The sequence below is a fragment of the Adelges cooleyi genome, unplaced genomic scaffold (assembly GCF_023614345.1).
Source record: "Adelges cooleyi isolate 19-005CV unplaced genomic scaffold, UGA_ACOO_1.1 ACOO_flye_CR_arks_rails_tigmint_CR_PRNA_108, whole genome shotgun sequence".
Classification (NCBI taxonomy): domain Eukaryota; kingdom Metazoa; phylum Arthropoda; class Insecta; order Hemiptera; family Adelgidae; genus Adelges; species Adelges cooleyi.
In genome coordinates this window covers 15,123,715-15,149,360 of record NW_026095761.1, presented here as the reverse complement: position 1 = coordinate 15,149,360, position 25,646 = coordinate 15,123,715, and the positions used below count along the sequence as shown (strand labels likewise).

General features: G+C 30.7%; 2 protein-coding genes and 1 long non-coding RNA gene across 5 annotated transcripts in view; 2 read left to right on the top strand and 1 right to left on the bottom strand.

Moving 5' to 3' along the window:
- LOC126847363 (uncharacterized) overlaps positions 1-25,646 on the bottom strand; it is a 27,838-nt gene extending 2,192 nt beyond the window's left edge. Inside the window, exons 1-2 of one of the 2 annotated variants that reach the window (XR_007687057.1) lie at positions 25,569-25,646; positions 25,333-25,432 (exon numbers count right to left, since the gene is read on the bottom strand). This is a non-coding gene — a long non-coding RNA (uncharacterized LOC126847363). Of the gene's footprint in view, positions 1-25,332; positions 25,433-25,558 lie in introns of both variants that reach the window. The other variant, XR_007687058.1, reaches the window with a different exon arrangement.
- Positions 2,692-18,616, top strand: LOC126847359 (uncharacterized). The gene is made up of 8 exons (XM_050587510.1): positions 2,692-2,927; positions 13,518-13,876; positions 16,147-16,281; positions 16,346-16,613; positions 16,671-16,858; positions 16,932-17,080; positions 17,515-17,873; positions 17,938-18,616. The coding sequence occupies exons 1-8, from the start codon at positions 2,861-2,863 to the stop codon at positions 18,135-18,137; spliced, it is 1,725 nt and encodes a 574-aa protein (XP_050443467.1). The 5' UTR covers positions 2,692-2,860; the 3' UTR covers positions 18,138-18,616.
- On the top strand, positions 19,507-23,298 carry LOC126847361 (major facilitator superfamily domain-containing protein 6-A-like). Of its 2 annotated transcripts, none has more exons than XM_050587518.1 (7): positions 19,507-19,907; positions 20,856-21,083; positions 21,843-22,030; positions 22,151-22,287; positions 22,377-22,498; positions 22,582-22,824; positions 22,915-23,298. In XM_050587518.1, the coding sequence occupies exons 1-7, from the start codon at positions 19,838-19,840 to the stop codon at positions 23,085-23,087; spliced, it is 1,161 nt and encodes a 386-aa protein (XP_050443475.1). In that variant the 5' UTR covers positions 19,507-19,837; the 3' UTR covers positions 23,088-23,298. The 2 variants fall into 2 exon arrangements, with proteins under 2 accessions (XP_050443475.1, XP_050443474.1); XM_050587517.1 differs by having other exon boundaries at positions 19,515-19,907; positions 20,856-21,218; positions 22,915-23,293.

Here is a 25,646-nt window from a genome sequence, read left to right as displayed (position 1 = left end):
ATCGTCTTTTTAAAGCAACGATGTCTTTTACCAATATGATTTATCTGTACTTATGCAAAATGACATTACTTAATTGTGATGAATCAATAAGTTCATTCAATTGACGATTTTTATTAGCTGTATTATCAAGGACTTAATGGCTCTCGAAGTCCATAGCGGTCAACACTGTACAGCCGTCTAAAGTCCCTCTGATCCAACGAATACCACGTTCGACTTACTGTACACTAGATCGTTGACTTTTGACACTTTAATAGATTAAGTTAACCCGCTTTCTGACTAGTCGGCAAACAATAATCAGTTGAGGTGCTAGGCTGTAAATGCTTTCAAGGCAGTGACAACACTCAAGACTGTTAAGACTCCCAAAAGGCCTACGGTTGAATTATTGTTGCTTACCAGACTGCGATCATAGAAATAAGAAAGAAAGTAGATGATTTAGAGGATAGAAATTAAATAAATAATAACTTAGATTTTTGGTGATGAATAATTTTGCATAAGCACTAGACAGAAATCGTATAAAGAAGAAGTTATTTTAACTGAGGAAAAAAAAAGTACAAGATCTTTCAGACAGCGCTCTACTTCACCAACTAGATTGTTGTGGAGAAATAGAACGATGTATGAAGACTGGATCAAAGAAAATATAGTTATCGGGTCGAACGCAATATACAAACAAATTAAAACGCCTAAAGTAGTAAACAATATTAATAATACATATGAGCGTGAATTATACAGAGTGAACCACTTAATATCTCATAGGGTTTAATAAGAAATTTAATTTTTTTTCTTCATATTGTTATTATACAATGGGTACAATTTTTCACAATTAGCTTTGTAGTTACCCCCTCCAAAACTAATTATTTTTATATTAACTTTTAAAACCTAATTGGCAACGTATATATTTTATTGAATTTTAAGAAAATTTTACTAAAAATGTTGACTGCTTGATAACCAATTTTGAACAACTATTTTTAAAGTTATAAAAGTTTAAAAGTTAAGACGAGATGGTAAGTACGGTTGGGAAGTCGCGTAGATAAAAATAATACTACACTCCACCTTTCCTTCTACCTTAAACTTGAAATTTCAATAACTTAAAAAAATAGTTATCCAAAACTAGTTATCGACCAGTCAACATTTTTTTTTTGGGGGGGGGGGGAGGAACATAAAAATCTGTGAAACATTTAATTTCTCATTAAACCCTATGAGATATTCAGTGGTTCACGATAAAATAATCACCTTGTATTTGTAAAGTACTATATTTTGACTCTTATAAATTACCTTCTTAAACTAATATTTAAAAACAATATTGTCAACTGTTTAAAAAAAAGACTACCTAGTTAAAAAAAAATATATTTAAGGGAGAATGAGAAGAATAAAGATGATAGGTGAAGTCACCTATACCAACGAAGGAGAAGGGACTTCTTAATTAGATAAGTTAGGATCAGAACAAGTTCCTTTCCAAAGGAAACTTTCTCGATTATTATAATATTTTATATTGAAGCAAGAAAATATAATAGCATGTTTTGTTATTATTATATGTATGTTGTATAAATGCAGCACTTTTAGACATGTTTAATACTAAATCAGTCATCAGGGATTTTTTTCCCGCAACATTGGTGTCCGTTTCTTACCCTTCTCCTTTTCATAAAACGGATTTTCTCCGTTTTAATATTCTCGACTCCTGGTGCCTTAAGTGTCTTACTTCATCCATGTGTTAATTTATATTATAAATGTTAAACAAGTAACTATTAACTAAAAAATTACTATTATAATAATATGTTCACTATCATCTATATATATATATATATATATATATAAATGAATGTCTGTCTGTCTGTCCTTTATGCATTAGTACACCATTCATCCGATCGCCGTGAAAATTTGGGAAGTTGTTAAGTACACTCCCACAACCTAACTGGCATAGTACTTTTTGAAAATTCCACCCCTAAGGACGACCTCAAACACGAACTTAATACTTTAAATACGACATTTTTTCCGTTGCTAACACAAAATAAACACTTGGTTTGTAACCATGGTAACCATGGTACTCGAGCGAATTGTAGGTGATGATTAAAGGTACAGGCCGATTCTATGTACCATCAATATAATGTAATGTACATATGTAGTCTATATATATATATATATATATATATATATATGAATGTATGTTTGTATGTCAATATAATGTAATGCACTTATGTAGATCCAAAAAAAAGCCGAGACGGGGTATGCTAAAGCTTTACAATATACAGCCTGGAGACCTGATTTTTTTTTAATCTTATTTGTAATTATTTTATTCAGCCCTGGCAAACTAAGTCCCGGGCAACGCCGGGTCTGGACAACTTGTTTTGTTATAAAATAAAACATTAGTAGCTAAAGATTTTTAAGAGGAAACCAGTTTTAATGACTCCCCTAACAGCCTCCGCCGCCACGAGTATTAATATGATTTATTATCCAGATTACCCACTAATCAATGAACACCTATAAATACAATCTTTATTAAACCTTAAATTTTTTTATCAGTTGTTCTATTTATTTCAGGTCCAATAGTCTAAATTAGACTATTTTTTTCAAACATACTGTACAACTTGGCATGTTCAATAGTTTATCTATAAAAATATTGCATCCACTTGATAACACAGACACTGCGAGTACATCGAAAAGACAGCTACATATTTTTAGTAAAATAGAGGAGCATTTGCTTTCAGATAGCAAACGATACAAATATTTCATAAATGTGTTCTAAAGTTGAAAATAAAATAAATTTTATATAAAAAAAAAACATATTTAAATACGAATATACTCGTATGTAAAAAATAATTTGTATTGACCTAATAAAAAGTTTGATAGCTACATCAATTTTAAAATGTCTCAAACAAAGTGTAATACAAGTACGTTGCCAATGAAGTTAAGTTTCTTCTTTTATTTAGGAGGTAAGCGTGATTAAATTATAAAATAATGTTTATTACTATAATTTCGTTATTACAATAAACGTTGATCTAATAAGGTCGTATAATAATTTCACTAAATTTTATATTCAAAACGTTCTCACGGAGTACAATTTTGGTTTCGAAAGAGAGTTAATAACGATTTTAAACTATATATATATATATGTATACCTTCACAATGCAATGACTTAAACTACAGTTTTGTTTCAGTAAAAGTAAATTTATACTTTTAGTAAAACTATACTACAAAATCAATGTATGCGTTACAAATTTTTATTTTATTTAATAACCGTTTTAGGTGACTCTAAAACAATAATTTGTTATAATTAATTAAAACCGTGGTGTATATTATTTCGATTTTAGAATGACTACTAGTTTTTGGAGAAAATTAAAAAAAAAACACACGTTTTTTTTCGTAAGTTCTGTTATTACTGTTATAACATTACATTCATACAGGTTTAGTGAAACATATAAAAAACATTAAAAACAATTTTTTTTTTGTTTTATTTAACTGACACGTAATATGTTGTTGATTTTTTTTATTTTTACAAATCTATAGCAAGGTTGAAAATGTTATAAATTATTTTTTTAATACATTTTCTTGAACTAACATGATATTCATAAATACAATAATAGAAAATAGAATGCGATACAAAAAATATGGAAAACTGAAGAATTATCATGTTTGCACACTAGGAACATTAGTTGTCCAAAATTATTGAATTGGCAATTGAGAGTAAGTAAGCCTAACTGTGTTTAGCTTAGAAGTTCTGAAAGAATATTTTGATTTTATGATATTGTAATAGTAATTAATTATTAATGCTGTTACTTCTATAATTTTTAACAACGCACGAAAAGTTTTTTGTTGTAAGCTATTCGTGGTTTAAAGATACTCGTATGTATTTTTATAAATTAATCGCTTAATACAGAAAAGGCACATGTCCACTATTTTACAAAAATCACTTTTTTACATTATTAAATTTAATATCGATAAATACATGGTTTTGTACAAACGAGGCACATATCGTATTTTTCGTTCTAAATGTCAATATAATAAAATATTTGTGACTCCTTGTCATAAACTAAACTACTGTAAATCATATTAATGTTATTTTAATTTTTGGTAGTATAAAAGCTACATATTTATAAGAAAATGTTATATTCTTAGTAATTTGAAGCATAAACGGCACATCAACTGAGTGAGTTTCGGATATATCCACGTCGAATGTTGTGTGCCAACGTTTCGGACTCTTTGCAGAGTCCATCTTCAGGGCAATAGTGGTCTCGACTGTTCAAATGCCGTGACCATACTGACTGCTTCGCTCATTCCCTACCGCTATTTATACAAAATAAAAATGTTGGCACACAACATTCGACGTGGATATATCCGAAACTCACTCAGTTGATACATCAATCCACGAAAGTTTTAACGCATTCAAATAAACGGCACATGTCCAAGACCTTAAAAATCTTTAGGTACCTAAAGTTTTATAATATTTATGTAAATGTCTGTAGAACCATGTAACATTTTTTTTACATAGTTTTTGTTTATGAACAGATTAAAACACGTTTTACTGTATTTGAAAATTGAAAATTTGTTTTTGTGTTTTATGAGTTAGGTATAAGGAAATTTTATCTGGAACAGAATTATAAAATGTAAGGTTTTATTATTAAGTATGAGAGGCTGATTAATGATTATTCATAGATGAAACAGTCGAGACGGTAACAAGGCTACATCGTCCATTAATAAGGATTAAAGTATAGGCGATTTTTCGTAAATTTTATTTTAGAGCTTGATTGTGTAAGTTATCAAATAATTAAAAGCGCTACGGCATAGTTAAAGTTCTTCTGTATTCATTAAAAAAAAATGTACGGTTTCTGTATGTACCGCCCTTACATACTGGCCGTGTGATAAAAAAATAGTATATTTTTTAGGGAGGAAACTCCCTAAAGTTTCCCTCTTTTTTTTTTATGTATAGAAAAGTAAGTGTTTTTAACTCATTGTTTTATAAATTATCTATGCACGTGTTTGACCACCGACAGTGAAACACGAGTGTCGCCAGTGCGATTTTATCAGCTGCCGATAAGCATTTTAGTAGTTACGCCACTTAACAGGTAATATGGACATTATTAAATAATACCGTAGGATCTGAAATGAGCACTAAGAATCTATTAGGCAAATCGCCTAACACTTCAACAGCCACGCAAAAACACAACCCAAACGTCATATCAAAACCAACGGGTAACCGAACCCAAAATAACATCACTCCAAAAATACAGCAAACCCCTACCTCTGCCAAATCACCAATAATAAACCAATACCGCATATCAATGCCGAGCCAGACGGTCGGTACCAACTAGAGCTTCTTATTTCACGTGTACACGAAAATACGTGTATTCGAACTTTTGAATAGTTCGTGTTTAAGTTCATATAGTTCGTGTATTCGTGTTTTCGTGTATTCGTGTATATGTACATTCGTGTTTTCGTATATTCGTGTATTCGTGTATTTGTACATTCGTATATTCGTGTTTTCGTATATTAGTGTGTTAGTATATTCGTGTAATTGTATATTTGTAACTTAATCGCCATTTACTTATTATTGTTTTATAAATTCCGAGTACACTTATTTAATATAGAATTGATTATATATGTAGGTTGTCTTTGATTTAGCCTTATTAAATACATATGTATTATGTATATATTTTTTTTATAATTTACAGGGTCTTATTTTTTAACTAATTTTTTTGAATAAAGTGTGAGTCTATAAAAATTAAACTGTAAATAATACTTATATTATATAACATAATTTAATCATTCAATATTATTTTAATTTCAGTAAAAAAACCTGAGTAAATAATTACAAAATTCCAGCTTTTATGTCATATATAATATAATGTTTATCATAAATAACAAATTATATAATTTTGATTATACTTCATTATTAACAAATATGAACTTAATAAACAATAACGTTACCTACAAAAAATCATAGAAAAAAAAATACAAATATAATTTTCACTACTAAATAAACAATTTATAATATAATAATTGTGACAAGAATAACTCAAAATATCAATAAGTGATATAATTAAGATTTGAATCTACAATTATCGTCTTAATCCTCTAAATAAACCAAATTCATTACAAATTTGCATTCCCTGACAGAAATATTTGAATGTAATAATGGGTGACAAAAATTATTTACACAATAAAAAAACATTTTTCCTAAAATAAAGACAAATTTATAAATTGTTATAAAATGCAAAATTCAACGATTGCAAGAAAATATGAATATAAAAACAAATTTACAAAAACTATGAAAGCTTTATTATTATTAAACATTAATGGTTACATTTATAATATATTATATTTTATTTTACATTTTATAAAGCTATCTTTGGGGGGGGGGGGATTTTGGGGGTCGAATCTCTCCCTGAATATGTTTTCTGTAAAAACAGGTTTTTTTAATCATCCTAAAAGTATAACATATATTTTTGAAGACATCTCCAATAGTTTGGTCCCTAGGTACTTACAATTTTGTTTTATCGATAACTAGTCTTAAATAATATCTTGATAATAAAAATTATTATTGATAAAAAGTGTACATGAAAGGTGCCCCTTTTGGCAATATAATTATTAACTCTGTACTCTTTTAAAAAACACCCTTAACCCCTCTAAATGAGAAGTAAATTTTAACATAGGCATTACATTTGAATATTCTAGACTTGTGTGTGCTATGGCGTAACCATGTGAACAATTCACTATATCCGTACATTCGTTATTCGAATACCCGTTTTCACGAATACCCGAACATTCGTTAGTCGAATACCCGTTTTCATACGGGTACGTATGAATTCGTACGTGTTCGAATAGAACATTCGTGTAACGAATACACGAATGTTCGCTTTCACGTACTTGACTGAGACCTCTAGTACCAACAAACACTACCCCTCCCCGGCCTTCAGCTCCGCAACGTCTACCTTTTCCATCAATACACCGCACGCAATCGGTATCGCAACCGCTAATGAACCCGATACCGAGATAACCGCCAGCATTACGAACACCGCGCTTACAAGCCATAAAGACGGACAAAATGCCTTTACACATACAAACCCAACACAAACAACATACATGACAACAAATAGCTCTAACAGAAATTTTGCTTCAATAACGGCAAATTATAATTCGCCCAAAAGAGACCAAGCTCTCGTATTCAACTCCATCGATGGGGTTCCACAAAAAGAATATATTCTGGCCGTAGGTCAAATAGTATCACCAAAAAATATCACCTTCGTGTCCAGAATCTCCAATAACCGCTTCTGTATATTCTTATCTAATAAAAGCACATTAGACGCACTGTTGGAAAAAACTAAAATAATTACAATAAACGATCAAGAAATTCAATTACGCAGATTAATCAATCCAGCCAAGAGCATAATCATCTCAAATGTTTGCCCCACCATACCCAATCAAGCGATACTTAACGCCCTCAAAGATGTTGATATAATTCCCACATCCCAAATTAATTATTTAAAAGCAGGAATAAATATTGAAGGGTACGAGCACATAATGAGTTTTAGAAGACAAATGTATATAAAACACGAGGACACAAATAAAATCCCGGGATCACTAGTAATTAACTCAAACGGATCCCAATTTCGTATATTTCTCACCGACGACTCAATCACTTGCTATACTTGTAAATCTACCGGACACACTTCCAAATCCTGCAAAAAAGATATTTTAGACGAATTAAGCACCCAATATTCCGATAACCAGTACCCAAAATTACTACAAGACACTCCATCAAAAGAAGTTACCGAAAGGGTAGATCATTCTCCCCCTCCCAAACCCGCCCAAATTTCTGACTCGTCCGACGTCGGTAGACCCATGGATTGGTCACAAGATGACAACTTATCAATTAACACAATAAAAACATCTTCCCCACCTACAGACACCAACTCACCCGACGAAAAGAATAAGGATTTCACCCAAGAGAACACGGACCACTTATCAAATCCCCCGAAACATAGTTTACCCCCTATCGTAATAAACGAAACTAACGAAAAAAATAAAAGACCACTATCCGAAACATCTCTTTCACAAAAATCACCTACCACGATTAACATTGCAACCTCTCCTATTGTTAACAATAAGCCCGAGAAAAAGAAAGTCAAAATAAATTCCCGATCCAATTCTTTCTCGCAAGTTGAAGAAATCAACCTGGAAACCTTATTGAAACCAGCTCAAGAGTTTTTTCTCGGTGCCAATGACGACCCATTATCAATATCTCAATTCCAATACGTAATTGAAAATTTTTCAAATAAGTCGATCAATATACATTCCTTATGCAAACAAATCAATACAGATATACCCTCGATTTTAAACATAATTGAAAAAGTTCGTCCAAAAATAACGGATAGAGGATTGAAGACCAAACTCACAAGACTTTCTAACCTCTTATTTCAAAGCTTGCCACCCCAAGAAGACAATTAAAGTTCTTCGCACTCAAATAGTAAAACACCACTAAATATTAATATATCTGAATGTGCACAATATTACAATGGAACATAAACGGGTTTTATAAAAAACTCGATGAACTAAAAATTATATTAACAGAAATCCAACCAGCAATAATATGTTTACAAGAAACTAATTTTAAAAACGATAACACAGGAAAACTACTAAACTACACAGGTTATAGTAAAAACCGAACTGAGGGATTACGAGCTAGTGGGGGAGTGACAATATATGTCAAAACTGAATATCCTAGTAAATTAATCAACATAAACACCCACTTCGAAGTCACAGCGGTTAGAGTAAAACTTAAATACCTAGAATTAAATATATGCAACATATATCTACCAAACCAACACAGCTTCGACCATATCGATATAACAAATATTCTAAAACAAATACCAACGCCTTTCATCATTACCGGAGACTTCAATAGCCACAACATCAAGTGGGGATCCGTGTCAACCGATAGAAGAGGAAAAGAAATTGATAAAGCGTTCGATGACGACAATATTGTAATACTTAACAGCAACGAACCCACTCATATAAATATCGCAAACGGTCTTACGTCCAACATTGACCTAACATTATCTAACGCATCCCTAGCACAAAGATTACAATGGAAAGTATATAGCAATATAACCAGCAGTGACCACTTCCCCATTATCATTAAATACTTATCTCGGATCCCCGATGAACCTCCCTCCGGTGAAAGGTGGAATTTAAAAAGTGCCGATTGGCCACTTTTTTACGAATTACTCGATGAAGAAATCAAATGTATAAATGATGCCGAAACGGTAAGCATCGATACAATAGTACATACATTTACTAACTCAATACTTAAAATAGCAAATCTTACGATAGGTAAATCAACTGCTAATAAAAAAAAACCCAAAGTACCCTGGTGGAATCAAAACATTAAATCGGCAATCAAAGATAAACATAATGCATTAAAAAAATTTCAACTCTCCAATTCTCAAGATGACTTCATTGAACTGAAAAAACGCCGAGCAAGAACCAAATATTTGATTAAAACTAGCAAAAAAGCTTCATGGGAAAATTTCACAAGTAGTATCAACGAAAAAGCCGACACCAAACTTGTTTGGAACAAAATCCAATCTCTAAAAGGACTTAGCAGAAGTCGAAGAATAAACCTTATCGATAATAATACCGACCTACTAATGAATAACGACCATTTAATTGCGAATAAATTGGGAGAATACTTCTACAACAACAGTAGCGATAAAAACTATAAAACCCAGTTTCAAATTTATAAACAAAAATGCGAAAACGAAAATATTCCCAACTATATAGACAGTAATCTTACGGATCAAATCCAACTAAACAAATCAATTTCCATCCAAGAACTCAAATACACTTTAGCAAAATGCAAAAGTCACGGCCCCGGGCCTGACAATATACCTTACATATTTATTCAAAACTTTGGACCAAATGCCCTAAAATTAATGTTAAAAATATTCAATAGAATCTTTATCGAAGGCTCTTGGCCAACCACTTGGAAAAATGGTACTATTATACCTATCATCAAACAGGAAAAAGATAAATTTAAACCAGAAGGATATAGACCAATAACTCTATTGAACACCATGTGTAAGATATTGGAAAAAATTTTGAACCTTAGACTAACATGGTTCCTAGAAAAATACAACTACCTAGCCATACAACAAAGCGGTTTCAGAAAAAATAGAAGCACAATTGACAATCTCTTTCAAATTAAACACGAAGTAAATCAGACCTTCGAAAACAAGCAAATCATGGGACTAGTGAACTTGGACATTTCCAAGGCTTATGACTCAACATGGAGACATAACATATTAATTAAACTCAATAAAATTTTATCCAAAGGCAAAACACTCAATATTATAACCGACTTTTTAAAAGACCGCACATTCCAAGTAAAAGCAAATAGCCAGATGTCTGACGAATTTTATCAAGAAAATGGAGTACCCCAAGGCTCAGCCCTGTCAGTAACGTTATTTCTGTTAGCCATAAACGACATAACCCAATGCTGTTCCCTACCCGTAAAATGCAACCTTTTCGCAGACGATTTTAACTACTCATGTCGAAGCAGTAATATTAACTCTGTACAAAAATTCCTTCAGATAACCACCAATAATCTAGAAGAATGGGCCGGAAAGACAGGTTTTAACTTCTCTCCAAAAAAATCAAACTGCATAGTATTCACAAAAAAAAGAAAGGTAGGCAAACTTCATATCACTCTCGACGGCATGCCAATTCCCAATAAAAAATCGGTTAAAATCCTTGGCCTTTTCTTTGATCGCCGTCTCACGTGGGCATCCCATATACAATACCTAAAGACCTCAACCAACAACGCTCTAAACTTACTCAAAATACTATCCCACACAGCTTCGGGAGGTGATTCCGAAACACTAATCAAAATCCACAGATCTACTATACAGTCCAGACTAAACTATGGATCCATTATGTTCAAATCTGCAACATACTCTATCCTAAAAGCAATTGATACTATCAACAACAGCGGACTAAGACTAGCTATAGGTGCTTTCCGCAGTAGTCCAATTTTAAGCATATATAACATAACTGGAGAACACCTACCCGAGATAAAAAGGATAGACTTAGCTCTAAAATACATGGTTAGAACAGTTAGAGCCAACTTCAACTCACTCACAGAGGAAAATACTGAAATTCACCAAGAATTAAAAGTAAACGGTATTAACACGGCTCAAATAATTTCAAGAGAACCAATGACCCATCCTCCTTGGATAGCTCATTACGCAATAAATACAGAGCTAACTTCCCTCCTAAAACCTCAAACTCCTCCCCCAGTATACAGAAGTCACTTTCTCAGTATACTAGAACAATATAAAGACTACCAAAAAGTATACACCGATGCTTCTAAATCCCAAGACGAAGTTGGCTTTTCAATAATATTCCAAAACAGAAATCTACTATTCAAACTTCCAAGCACATGTTCCATATTCTCGGCTGAAGCAATTGCGATACTAGAGGCAATAAAAAGAATAATACATGAAGAGCACTCAAAACATATTATTTTTAGTGACTCCCTAAGTACCCTTAACAGCATCAAAAACCAATTCCATCCCGGCGACATCGCAATAAAAATTCAAAACAAACTAAACGAAGCCTCAACTATGAACAAACAAATCACGCTCATGTGGGTTCCTGGACATGCAGGCATCAAAGGTAACGAGTTAGCCGACCAACAGGCTAAAATTGCCACCCAAAATGAGGAAGTAACATTAATACCAGGGCTAACATACGATGACTTAAAAACCCAGATTAATGAGATGTCCAACGACAAGTCGCTCCAGTTATGGAAGCAACAAACTTCCAAACTGAACACTATTAAAAGTTCCACTAACCGATGGATTAACAGCTTTCTAAAAAGGAAAGATGAAACAATACTAAACCGCATGCGAATCGGACACACGAGACTAACCCATGGTTATCTAATGGCTAAGGAAGAAACTCCTATATGTGTAGCTTGCGGTGTAAGACTGACCGTGAAACACATATTAACCGAATGCCTCAAGTACGAACAAGACAGACAAAGGATTGGAATCGACGCGACACTTGACACTTCACTAGGACCAGAACCCGAGAACAATGCCAAGATGATCGACTTCCTAAAATCAACCGACTTATATAACTTAATTTAAAAATTACACATTCTCTTTCTTGGCTCTTAACTATTAGAATACGCAAACTTAATGTATACCCATTGTAAATAACTTTTTTCCACCACATCTGTAACTAATGGCCATAGATGCCGGGTTGTAAAATAATGATCAATAAAAAAAAAAAAAAAAAAAAAAAATTATCTATGATGAATGAACGGTTCCTGAATAGAATAGATAGCCTAGAACTTTATCGTGTGTCTAGACTCTAGATACAAAAACAAATAAATGTAAATCCAAGCTTTTTTCTCTTCAAAACTAAAAAGTACAATGAACACATAATAAGCGTAAAGTAATTGCTTTTAATATTTAATTTTAGAACTAAAAATTGATCAGTAAATTTGTTGATAATACGTTGAAGAATACTTCAACTTGTAATTTTCTTATCGGAAATATTATTTTTATAATAAAAATTAACTACTACGTCGAATCGAGCTTTATAAAATGTGATTTATTGATTTTGTTTTCTTTCAAATAGGGTTTTTTTTTAAATGCTTTATTTTGCTAAGCTAAGTAGTAGATAATAAAACGATAAAGTGTATTTCAATTAATCCTTGCGTCACTATTATTTTTGAACATGCATTAAGGAGTATAAGAATATCAGAAGTGTTTAGATAATCATTACCGAGTGATCGATTTTAAGTAGGATACTCATCTTCTCAAAAAAAATTTTTTTTTTTAAATTATATTCGTAATATTATTGTACAATTTTATATAACTACCAAATATTTACTTTTTTTGTATTTTCTAGAGCGCTATCAGCTTTTGAAATTTAAATGGGAACGTCATATTTCACTAACTTTTTAAATAATAATATTTTTCTACAAAATTTGAGTGGGCAATAAAGAATTATTTTTATACGCGCGAATTATTCAACCACACTTCACCTCCCGTATTACATTTTTGACTTTAATAGTTTTATAAGTAATTCTTTAAAACTGGATAACGCCCACTCAGCATTTTCCTTAAAATACAAAATCTTCTTTAGGTTTCAAAAGTTGATAGCGCTCTGGAAATTACAAAAAAAACTTAAATACTTCTGTCGTTAGCGCTGAAGATGACAACATCGTTGTCGTAACACGTGTACGCAAGAAGTGTATAATTTTTATGGTTTAGGGTTCAAGTAGATTTTATATCTTTACTATATATTTAACCATAAGTTTGCTTAACAGTTTTTTCTAGATTAAATACTTGATAATTTTATAATATATTGTACAATAGAATAAATAAAATTGTTTTCAAAAAGAAAATTAGAGCTTATGATGGATCATCCAGTGTATATAAATTACATCCAGTGTATATTATAAATATATGTATATACATATTTTTTTCATTTGTTTGTTGTTTTCTCTTTAGGTATGGCGCCATTGGTAATATTTATACCAACAATAGCAAGGCAATTGGGATACTCGATGGCAACATACGGCACAGCGATGACATGTGCAACATTAATTTCTATGATAGGCTCGCCCATCATTGGCCGTATCGTGGATAAATATCCAGTTAAAAAACTGTTTTTCTTAACTGCTGCATTAGCGTGTGGTATATGCGGATTTTTAATAATGTTTGTTCCTAAACTTCCGTATGAAACTAATTCAGAGTTAGTGTGTGGAAACGAAACTTATTTAAAAGTGTTTTCAAAAACCAATGAACAGTCCAGTTGCGAAGACAATACATTTTTGAATCCAAAAACTGATGAAGTAATTCATTGTAAGGTAAATTGTTTGAAGAAAATAGATAAAAAAGTTACAGAATTATTTATAAAATACCAAAACTAGCACATTTTTTCACCGTCCGGGTATCTTAATACATACTTTGGATTTAGTAAAACTTTTGAATATAGTCGGAAAATTAGATTAGGTCATAGACCTATAAAGATATGGACTGCGCATCCCACACACCCCGCCTATACTGTCGCGTTATGAACAACGTTAGAAATAGATAGATAGAGTTGTTAGGTTTCCCATGGAATAAACATTGAAAAGTCATGGAATAATAAAATTATATATGTCTATATGACGATACACACACATGGCAATATATAATAATTAAATCATATTTAATTATTATTTATTAGTGTGTTATTCGAAGTATGTAAAGTATTTAAGGGGATTGCGTGCGGCTGGTTTTTAAGGAGTTTTGTATAGGCAATATTTAAGAAAAAAGTGGTTTCAATAAATTTCGATCATGTCAATTAATTGACCGGTTAATTTGTATAAGCTTCATGGTATTATTTTTAATTTAAATTACTTTGTCTATGAGTAAAAACCATTTTAGTTAATATAACATACATTTTTTGTTCCATCGCACAGGCTGAACCAGTGATCCGATAAGTAATCTGAAAACCGATTTGAATTCCTTATGAAGTTTACATATGGTCGGTCAGGGTGCTTTTTTGATATCTTATTCGGTATTCCTACTATGTATCAAACACATTTGAACATTATATAAAGTGTCAAATTTAAAAATCAAATTTGGAAAGGGTTAAAAAAAAATTGAAAAAAGTACCCTGACCGATCATAAGTAAACTTCATGGCGAATTCAAATCTGTTTTTAGATTGCTTATCGGATCACTGGTTCGGTCTGTGCAATGGAATAAAAATGATGTGTTTTGACTAAAAAAACCGACCTCATGCAGTCCCCTTAAGGATATGTATTTCATTATTTTGTCGGGTATCCACTTTCGTATGATGTATTGTTTTAAATATATATGTATAGTGTATCGGTAATAAATACTTAAAAAACATTACAATTTCATTCAGATTTTATCAATGAACTTTCTGTTTTACTTTTATAAAACGTGTAAGGATGTTTTGAAAAACAGTTTTTCTTTACAAACTCTATAGACAATTTATTGTTGGTAAATTATTTTTATACTAAAATATTTTTAATATTGTTTTACATACTATTAGTATGTATAGGAGAGTACCAATGCGAATTTCAAAAAAGTTAATTGACAATAGATCAGCTGTCGGTGATTGGGTAGATTATAGAAAAAAAATTTGAGTACAAACAAAATGTGTGGCAGGTATTCGACGACTTCAAAAAAGAATCAAATGGTTTGGGCACGTAATGAGAAGGTCAAACACAGAGTACCTAAAAGCGGCCGTCGAGTTCCAATTTTACATTGGAAAACCATTATGATAAATTAAACTGATGACAATTAAAATTCAATATTTTAATAAGATGAATTAAAAATGTTTTATATAAAAATTTCGTTATCGGGTATTATCATATTACTATTTCTCCATGATATAATATTTTTTATAATATTCTTCCATGCCATACCTAACAACTCTCTCTGTCTCTTCTTAACGATTTCGATATTCGGACCTCTCTCTCTACATCAGTCCATTTCTTTATAGGTCTATGGATTAGGTTGATAAAGTACGTTTTTATTTTGAATATAAAATATTTTTTTACCATTTTTCGGAAAAGTTATAGCGTGTTTTTTTTAAATTAAAAACTATGAAAAACGTCAGTGTGTCATCCTTAATTTTTATGAGAAAGGTGTGATGAGGAAGTGAGAAACTTTTGAAATTGTTGGTATTTTAAAAGTACTTCTGATGTATATCAAGATTTCTGTTCTAAAGACTAGCTATATAAAATTATTGGTCCAGTAGTAAAGATAATAATAATTTTTAAAAAGCCAGTACAGTGGGGTCGGGGCATAGTGGGGACGGAGAGGTCACAGGTCTACAGATTTTATTAAAACTGAAAGTGATAAAATCACTTTTAAATAAACGCTTCGATGCGTATCTGTGGATAGTATGTTCAAACCAGTTATAGCGGTTTAGAAGATATCGTGGGACCAGCAATAATGTACTTCAAATTTAATATTTAGTCTTGTGCAGGGTGGATACGATAAGGGTTGATCGTCTGTCTATAAAAATGTACTGTCATAGTTACCCATATATCGTAATTAACAATATAATAAAAATATTTTCATTACCTGTTGACCGTTTTTTTTAATACGTACTTAAAGCTAAATTGTCAAAAAAACCCTTTCGAAGGATGCAATAACTGTACTCGGGAGAAAGACACTATTGACTATTTAAGCATTACCACAGAAGACAATCGTCTGATTGACATTTCAACTCAAGTGCACTTTTCGGAACACGTAATACATGGACCGTTTAATTTTTTTTTAAGGTGTGTACAGTCATTTTTCTTTTGATACTTAGGTGGAAAATATTTATAAATTCCAAGTATTAACTGCTCAAATCGACGACATCCCAATATCGTCATTATCATGTCAAAACAGTGTAAAAACCAGTTGCCAATTGAATTGTTCGGATAATTTTGTGGCAGAATTAGCTTCTAGTCCTGCGTTTGAGGGAAGCGTTTACAAACTGTATCAATTCTGGTGGTTATTACAATCTCTGATAATATTGTTTTTTTTCTCACAATCAACGGGCATGTTGCAGAATGCTATTTGTCTGGACCTGTTGGGTAATTTGTATATTATTTAATATAAAGTACCTATCAACTGTTGGATACAATGTGCAGGCGACAAGCATGAAGATTTCGGCAAGAATAAGTGTTGGTCGTCTGTCGGTTGGGGAATAAGCTCCATCGCCAGTGGTTGGCTAGTAGACTACTTCAGTCCCGATCCCAAGAATAAAAACTACACGCCGGTTTTCGGTATAAGTCTCTTGTCTGCTATTTGTCATTTTATCGTGGCACAGAAAATCAAAGTATACCTACACAACTGCAGATTTAAACTATCATTTGTTATGAACCTAAAGTGCGGATTGTTTTTTAAATTAGATTGTTGAGACTACCGTGTCTAAAGATTGGAAACCAAAAGTGCAACATACGATTTATGGATTATTTAGAAAAGGCTATGTGGTTAGCTTTTTCGTCTGGATGGTAGTGATGCAATTTTTTCATTCCATAATTATTCATTTTCTATTTTGGTAATTGTAACTTTTGTAAAGATCTTTTAAATACAAACATATTAGGTTTTAAGGTCAAAAAAACGCTTGTTAAAAGTTTGTTCCTTGCCAAAAAAAACCAGTTCCACGTTAAAAAAAAAAGTCATTAAAAACATTAGAATATATCTGTACCTCAGAACCACACAAACGTAAGTCACATTATGTCAGCTTTTTAGGAGATAAAACTTTATCGTCTAACGTGCGTTATTATGAAGACTTACACTTTATTATTCCCTATACATTATTATAATTTTTAATAGGTAAAGTTTCTATATGTAAAAGTTTATTAAGCTGAAAATCTCCATTTGTAGCGTTTAGTATTGAGGTAAATATATCACCATACAAAATATGTACCTACCTGTTATTGAGCAATTAATGTTTTATATTAGAACAATTTTTTCAACATGGCTTTACAGGTATTTAGATGAAATGGTTGATCACGATTGTAGTAAACGGCAATGGATAAAAACGTTGCAAGGTATCACCCAAGGCGTTCAATGTTTTGGCGGGGAATTGCCGTTTTACTTTTGGGCTGGTTGGATTATACAAAAATTGGGATACTTAAACTGTATGGCATTGTCATTGGGAGTCATGTCTGTCAGAATGTTCTTGTATTCGGTTATTTCGAATCCAGCGTGGGTAATATTAATAGAAGTGTCGAATGGAATCTCATACGCGTTGGCTGTGGCCACCAAAATGTCCTATGCTAAGCTCATTTGTCCTCCCAACGAGCTCAACTCATTAGTAGGGTTTGTCGGGTTTGTCATTGTTGGCGGTAAGTACATCTAATATCAATTGAAAACTTTCAATGTTGTGTTTTAATTTTTCTTTTTAATTAGGCGATTCTCTCGGGAGTTTTATTGGTGGATTTGTTTACGAAGCTTATGGTGGCGCAGGAATGTTTAAATATTGTTCGTACGTGTCCGGATTTATGTGTCTTTTGCAAGTGCTATGCAATATTTTTGGAGTGTCAAAAGAGTTAAAAAATAAGGACTTCACTCCGGTTTCTACTCAAAACGCGATTGACGCGAAATTATAATACTTAGCTATGCCGTTAAATAGTTAAAATTTTAAAAGATATTTTATACATTCATATGACTGAAATGTATTGTATAGTGTATAAATTATTTTTTTATTTTTTTTATTTTATTTTCTAGAATCAACTAGAATCAAATGTGTTTTATTTTGTTGAACTTAAAAATACCAATAGGTATTAACTTGTTTTATACTATTATGTGCTTTTTTTCCTTGTCTTCAAAAATTATGGCAATCGATAGGTATGCTGTATCGTATTGGTAATTATAATTAATGGCAAACTTTGTAAAATTTCTTTTAAAAAGTAATGCGTTCCCATTCACAATCCTTATTTTCAAAATGAATGTATTCACATTCATCAAAAAATAAAAAGCATTCCGAAAAAAAAATAATAGTTTTTAATATTAATTCTTGTATAGAGAAATAGTAGCTGGACGTAACCTTCAAAAATGTATTTTTAATAATGAACCTTTATATAAAATATAAATACTGGTAATTGTAAATGATAAATGAAAAATAAAGGTAGCCAATACTCAATAGTATTTAGTAATTACTAATGATTAGTAAATGTCATCAAGTTATAATGAATAAGAAATATAAAATTATTTATTTAAATATAAATTATTAAATTAGTTAATTAGTTAATCAATAAAAAATTAGTCATTTAAGTGTGTATTTTGTTTTAACAACAAAAGCATTTCAAAAAATAAACATATCACTAAGACGCTGACGTTTAGCCACTTGTATAGCTATACTGTAATTTATTAATTATTTAGAATAATTTCATGTCATGTATTTTAGTCTTCAGGGAATTTTTTTTTAAAGAATAATTTAAGACTTAATTTGGGGGGGCTAGCATTTTTTAACGGAAAATATTTTTTTTCTAAACTCCATTCATTTGCATTTACATTCCGACATAAAACGAATGCACTCACATTCCTTAAAAATAAATGTAATGCATTCATGATTGAATTCCTCTAAAAAGGAATGAAGTTCAATGAATGCATTATTTTATAACATTGATTAATGGGCCGCTAGCTTTATATAGTATATATATATAATATATATAATTATTATTATTATCAATGACATCCGCCTATGAGGAGACCGAACAAAATAGACCTTTAAACCTTATTCCCCATAAAAAAAACCATAGGATAACAAAAGTTCAAAATAATATACAAATAAAATAATATAATATTTAAAAATATGATCGTAGTCACTAAAACTGAGTTCGTGTTGTTCGTTATCGCCGATCTACTTATCTAATATATTGTTTACCAGAAAAGATTACATTGAGCATTATTGAAAATTTTTAATTAATTATTAGTTACACATTCATTAAAATATTACATAAGTTGAGTTTTCTTAAGTGCTAAAGGTGAGTGCTATAGGCTTCTTATTAGCATATAAGCTAATTATCATCAATTCATATATATTATTTATTATAGTTCTATAACCATTTACAACGTCGTCGACTAATTTTAAACAAATAGCTATCAGTTAGATAAAATATATAGGTACGTATAGTTTTCACCACGAAGGACAATAGTTCGTTTATTTCCATTTGCCACTGTAATTAAAATACGCAACGTTTCTTTGTATAATAATTTTAATTTAGACAGTTTTAACGTGATTTGTTAATGTCACATGTTACTCAATTGTTAAATTTATAATTAAGTTAAAATATTTGTAAAAACTAAAATGTGGTGGCACGCAAATATCAACAAGGAGCTGATTTTAATTAAATTTCATTATTTTCTGGCACTCGGTGGTAAGAATATAATAATATAAGTTTTATACTATACCTAAATACTTTATATTTTAGCATGGAATATGCTTTAGTCTTGGCCCCCAGCCCGCAAACGACACTAAATTACGATACTAAAGTAGCGCAATAGCTAATAACTAAGCAACAAGATTATTGGTTATTTGACCAGTACATAAACCTAATTAAGACTATACTATCATCATAAATCGCAAGTAGATTATAGATTAGAAATAATGACTATTCAGGAGCCTGAAGGCTAAAGCATGTTCCATGTTTTATAATTTTACCCGTTAGGCTTTAAGTAGGATGTATTTTTTACTATACCAAAGATGATAAGAATTTAACTTTAATCTTTTAAAATTAAAATATATTTGTACATACATGTTATAATAAAATATTTAGTGGATAAAGACATAAGGCTTTACATTCCAAGAGTTTTTGCCGCCATCACTAAATCTCTTCATTTCTCTCGATCCTATATGCCTCTAACTCGGTACTCCTAGAATCCTCAGATACTCTCTATCCACTTATTATGATGATGACCTCGTGGTCTTTTCCCTTCCGGCTTCCAGCACATTACTAGACGAATTGTGATATATCCTCACTTCATCGAATTACATGCTGTAGGCCTCAGCCATTAAGTTCTAAATAAAAGTTTTTGAAGGATATTATACGTTTTAACAATATTTTTTATAAAATGCTGTTTAAGTATAATAAACATATTTCCAAACATTTAATTTAATTTAAAGTATTATTATGATGTTTTTCAACATTTAAACAACATTTTGTTTAATATTATATTTTAATCTCCAACTAATACATAATTTTAATTTATATTTAAAATATTAACACTATTGATTAACATTTTGTAAACTTTAAACAGTGTCATTAGTAGTACTATTTTAATATTTTATATATTTATTTGATTTTTTTTGATATGTTTTAAATTAGCCTGTGCGCCGATTAATCCGTTTTTATTTACTATCGGAAAGCAACGGGGTTATTCTGCATTCGTGATGGGCATCACTTCCTCTGCACTCAATATTCCCAGTTTCATTTTACGACCAGCAATAGGAGGAATCACGGACGCATACAAATGCCGCAAATTTACATTTTTGTTGGGAGAAGTTCTAATGGCTCTTGCAGTTATTGCATTGATTTGTACACCAGGTGCCTCAGGTTCAGAAAACATAGATGATAACACTGTATTCAAAACGTTGCTGTTTTGGGTATTTTTTTGTGTTCTCTTTCTGTTTTATCTTGGTAATACTATGCGTATGGTCACGGAAGACACCATCTGCGTCAGCCTACTAGGTGTGTAAACTTAAAGTGATGACGCATAATGTAATATGGAGCAAAATAAAATTATCATCATCGTTACTTTATTTACTCAATGCGTCTTCGTGTCAGTAATGAAAACTTTAAATAGGACTTAAGATATCTATTAAGAACTATAAAACTTAATGCTGTTCAGAATACTTACGTTTTTAGATTTTATTTGTTTAAATATATAAAATATAAGTAAAACATTGGATATTTTTCATAATATTTAAATAATAATTTGCTTACTATTATTTTTTAAAATTTTAATATTCTGCCATAACACGATTTTTAAAGTATGCATACAAATAACAAACTTTACGACAAAATTTTTAAAATTGTATTAACTTTTTGCTGCATGGGACGAGGTTTACGTCTCTTAGGGATTTAGAATCAAGGTGAACGGAATTATTATTTTTATTTTGAAAACATTCAAAATAGGTTATTTCATACGTTATTGATGTCACATTGAATTTAAAAGACGAAATACAAACAAATAAAAAATACGCAAAATAATATAATAAGATTTGCGAAAATTAAAATTAAATATTAATAATAATAATAGCAATAATAGTAATTACAATAGCAATAAAATTTCTCATCAGTTTTTCTTTTTAGGAGACAATGCGCACAAATACGGGCAACAAAGATTGTGGGGAGCAGTTGGTTGGGGAACCTTCTCACTAATTTCTGGTGTGTCCGTCGATTGGCTAAGTGAAGGAAAAGATTATAAAGATTATAGAGCTGGTTACGTGGTATCTTTGATATGTTCAATTCTAGATATTTACGTTTCTTCAAGAATTAAGGTAATTCAAATTCTAATTTAAAATTGAATTCCGACATATTTGTGTGTCGTGTATAACTTACAAAATTGTAGTATTAGTATATTAAAAATAATGTTCACCAATAAATCTCTAACATTTCAGGTTGAGCAAGTTAAAAAAACTGACACTCTCGGTGGAAATATGAAAAAAATCGTAACTGATTTTAGAATAATCGCACTTTTAATTTCAACCATCATATTAGGTTTCTTGTTGAGTTTTATTACGAATTTTCTTTTCTGGTTAGTAAATAGTATACATAGGTTATAGTAAGTATGTAAGTTAACTATTTTTTCTGTGCTTGATCAAATAATTATTGTTCCGTAATTAGGTATCTAGAAGATATTACCAATTTGTTTCATCCTGAATATTATTCCTGGATTAAAACTATCCAAGGGCTTTCTTTGACTATACAGTGTTTTTTGGCTGAAGTACCATTATTTTTTGTGTCTAGTAAGTGAGAATTACTGTTAATTTTTTAAATAAAATCTAAGTATATGCCTCTACTTAAACGGTTATGATATATTTTTTCTAAGGTTATATAATCAAAAAGATAGGAAGTATGAATGTGTTTACATTAGCATTTATGATTTTTTCAATACGATTCGGTCTTTATTCAATTATTGAAAATCCAATGTTTACACTGGGCGTTGAATTACTTCATGGATTTACCTATGCACTAGTTTATTCAGCCGCGATTTCATATGCCGCCAAATTGGCTCCAGTTGGCGCCGAAGGAACGATGCAGGGAATGGTTGGAATGTCATTGATAGGAATAGGTTTGTAAATTGTTTTGATGTAAAATAATATGTATGTTTTGTTAGTTTGCGTTCAGTTATCAATAATTGAAAATAAATTGTATTTTACAGGCATCCCATTGGGTAGTGTTGTTGGTGGTTATTTAATGAAGGATTTTGGAGCCATTACTACATTTAAACTAATTGGTATTGTTGCGTTCACCGTTTGTATCTTCCAAGCAGTAATGAATTTGATTATTAAGCAAATGTATAAAAGTAAAAATGAAACTAACGAAACTAGTTAATTTTTAAACATAATGAAATACATGTATTAAAAGATACTCATTAGTTTATTATAAGTATTATACAAATAATACAGTATTGTAATTTGCCATATATTATATGTAAATAATATATACATATAAAAATTATGTGTATTATTATCGTGCTACTAAAAATTATGTAATAACCTATCATATTAATTAAGCGTGTTGTCCAGATGACAGATTTACCTTAGTCCTTAATATAATTTTAATTAACTATAGTTCAACAATGTATTAAGTAATAACTAAAATATAATGCTGCTCAACGCAAAAGATCAAATATTTACATGATGCGTGTAGTGTTAATGTATTTATGGTATATTTATAACATGTGTTTGTCCGATTACGTTGGAGGGTCAGTTTCAGTTAATAAACAGCCATGATACCATAATCATGCAGTGGCGTAATTTGGTCATGTTTGTGGGGGAGGAGGATAAAAAAAATTTGCATACATTTTACTCATCACCCCATCCATCCCTCCTCCAATTTTTTTTGTATGTATACCAATGTGATATATATAACGTCAAGGGGGGGATACGACACCCAAATCCCCCCCGTAAAATACACTACTGTAATGTGATATCTTTATTGCCACCTAACTTCTATTTTCTTTTAGCTTCGATGCAAAGCGAGAAGGTATTGGTTTTACTCTGATGTGGGCTTTTTTTTTTATCTGTATACACTGTAACTTTTTTAATACTGGACCAATTCCTTCGAATAGCAACTCTATAAATCACAAATTTTTATCTAGTTGGTACTTAGAGGAGGTAAAAGTTGAAAAAAATTACTTCTTCACGGACAAAATTTGAAAAAACAAAAAAAAACCGTACGAGTTTTTGAGTTAGAACTTTTACTGGCTATAATTTCGAGAAAAAGTCGGATCGAGTTGAAATTTATAAGGAATGTTTATTTGGTATGCCCGCACACGTCAGTTGCATCAAATTTAAATTAAACTCATTTCCCACCCCCTTAGGGGGGGGGGTAGTTAGAACTCATATGTATTCATAACATATTAAACGGAAATCAAATTCGGCACTACAGTTTTTTTTTAATTGCCGGAAACCTGTGTTTTCGCAGATTGCGTATATTTTAACAAAAACACGTAAAATCTTTAAAAAAAATTATCAAATCATTAAAACAATTTCACGTATATCTATGCAGAATGATACTATTAAGTTTTTTGCTCAAGTACCACTTTTGACTTTAAGTTTACACAAATTCAATTTTTTTTTTTTTTTAACTAAAAACACGGTGTACCAGATGTGAGAAACGAACAGACACTAAAAACTATCAGTTGGTAACGTCTATCCATGTTAGGTTAGGTTAGGGCCCAATGGTCGGTATCATAATATTGTGTTTATTACATGACATCACAGACGACTAAATCGTGTAACTGATTATAGTAGACACACGATTTATTGGGAAAAAACCTATCCGTGTACTTATTAAGACACTTAATGATTCTGATACGACAAAACCACTGTCGTTATCTCGTTATTTTATCGTCTGCGTTATATTACCTTACCGAAGGTCAACTATGAGTATATAAGGTCCAACTACCTGCAAATTATGAAGAGGACTGTTGTTTTTTGGATTCAGATAAAGTGTTGGTTTTTGTGCAGTATACCGTCCCAAAATGTATTTTTAATTACACAATTTTTTTAAAGGAAAACTAATGTTTTGCATATTGTTATACTGTTATTCATTTAAAGAGATTCACGCTTGATTGTTTTAATTATCTTATATAAGATATGTAATCTGCTTCGTGCTAGTTTTAATTTTTTAGTTTATCAACTTGTAGTTCTAATTTTGTATAAAATATTTCATTTTTACTATGTTCAAATTAAGATATATTTTAATAATAATTAAGTCATGAATGATAATACTTTATTTTATGACTATATCAAATCTCGTGAACATTTAACATCATGATACTGCTCCTATACTATTATTAAAAAAACACAATTTTTAAAATCTCCATAAAAGGTTATTGTTAAATAACAGGCAACAGCCGACCGCTAGTTAAGTATAATTTCTTATTAAGTGATCCTAAAGAGGTGCAATTTAAAAAATTAACATTATAATGTTTTTAGGTGGGGGTAAACCAAGAATATCCGTATGATTTTTTTGTGAGACATTTTGCTTCATGCTTAATTGTGTTACAATGTTTTAAAATATTACATCACAACAATAATAATAAATAATATAAAAATCTCTATTTACTTACTCATTTACTCAAGTTATTAACTTCGATGGGAATCTCATACGGTATTGTTTTTACAATGATGTTTTTATTTTTATATTTTCGTGTCTGGATCGACGATATCCTAATTTTAAGTACAATTATAATTATTAATCCTTGATTATTGTGTTTTGGCGTTACATAATAACTACAGGTTAAACATATTATTGTAACAATGAAATAAAAATTAAAAATGTTTGAAATAGTGTACCATGTTTTACCATTATGTTTTTGACACAATTTAACTTGTAAGTGTATCATAACCATTGAGATATTTCTTAAGAACAAATTGATTGTGT

Coding starts and splice junctions, on each gene's coding strand:
- LOC126847359 (XM_050587510.1), top strand. CDS start 2,861: ATGTCTCAAACAAAGTGTAATACAAGTACGTTGCCAATGAAGTTAAGT. Junction 2,928..13,517: donor TTTCTTCTTTTATTTAGGAG/GTAAGCGTGATT, acceptor TTTTCTCTTTAG/GTATGGCGCCATTGGTAATA. Junction 16,859..16,931: donor TCGTGGCACAGAAAATCAAA/GTATACCTACAC, acceptor TTTTTAAATTAG/ATTGTTGAGACTACCGTGTC.
- LOC126847361 (XM_050587517.1), top strand. CDS start 19,838: ATGTGGTGGCACGCAAATATCAACAAGGAGCTGATTTTAATTAAATTT. Junction 19,908..20,855: donor TTATTTTCTGGCACTCGGTG/GTAAGAATATAA, acceptor GTTTTAAATTAG/CCTGTGCGCCGATTAATCCG. Junction 21,219..21,842: donor CATCTGCGTCAGCCTACTAG/GTGTGTAAACTT, acceptor TTTTCTTTTTAG/GAGACAATGCGCACAAATAC.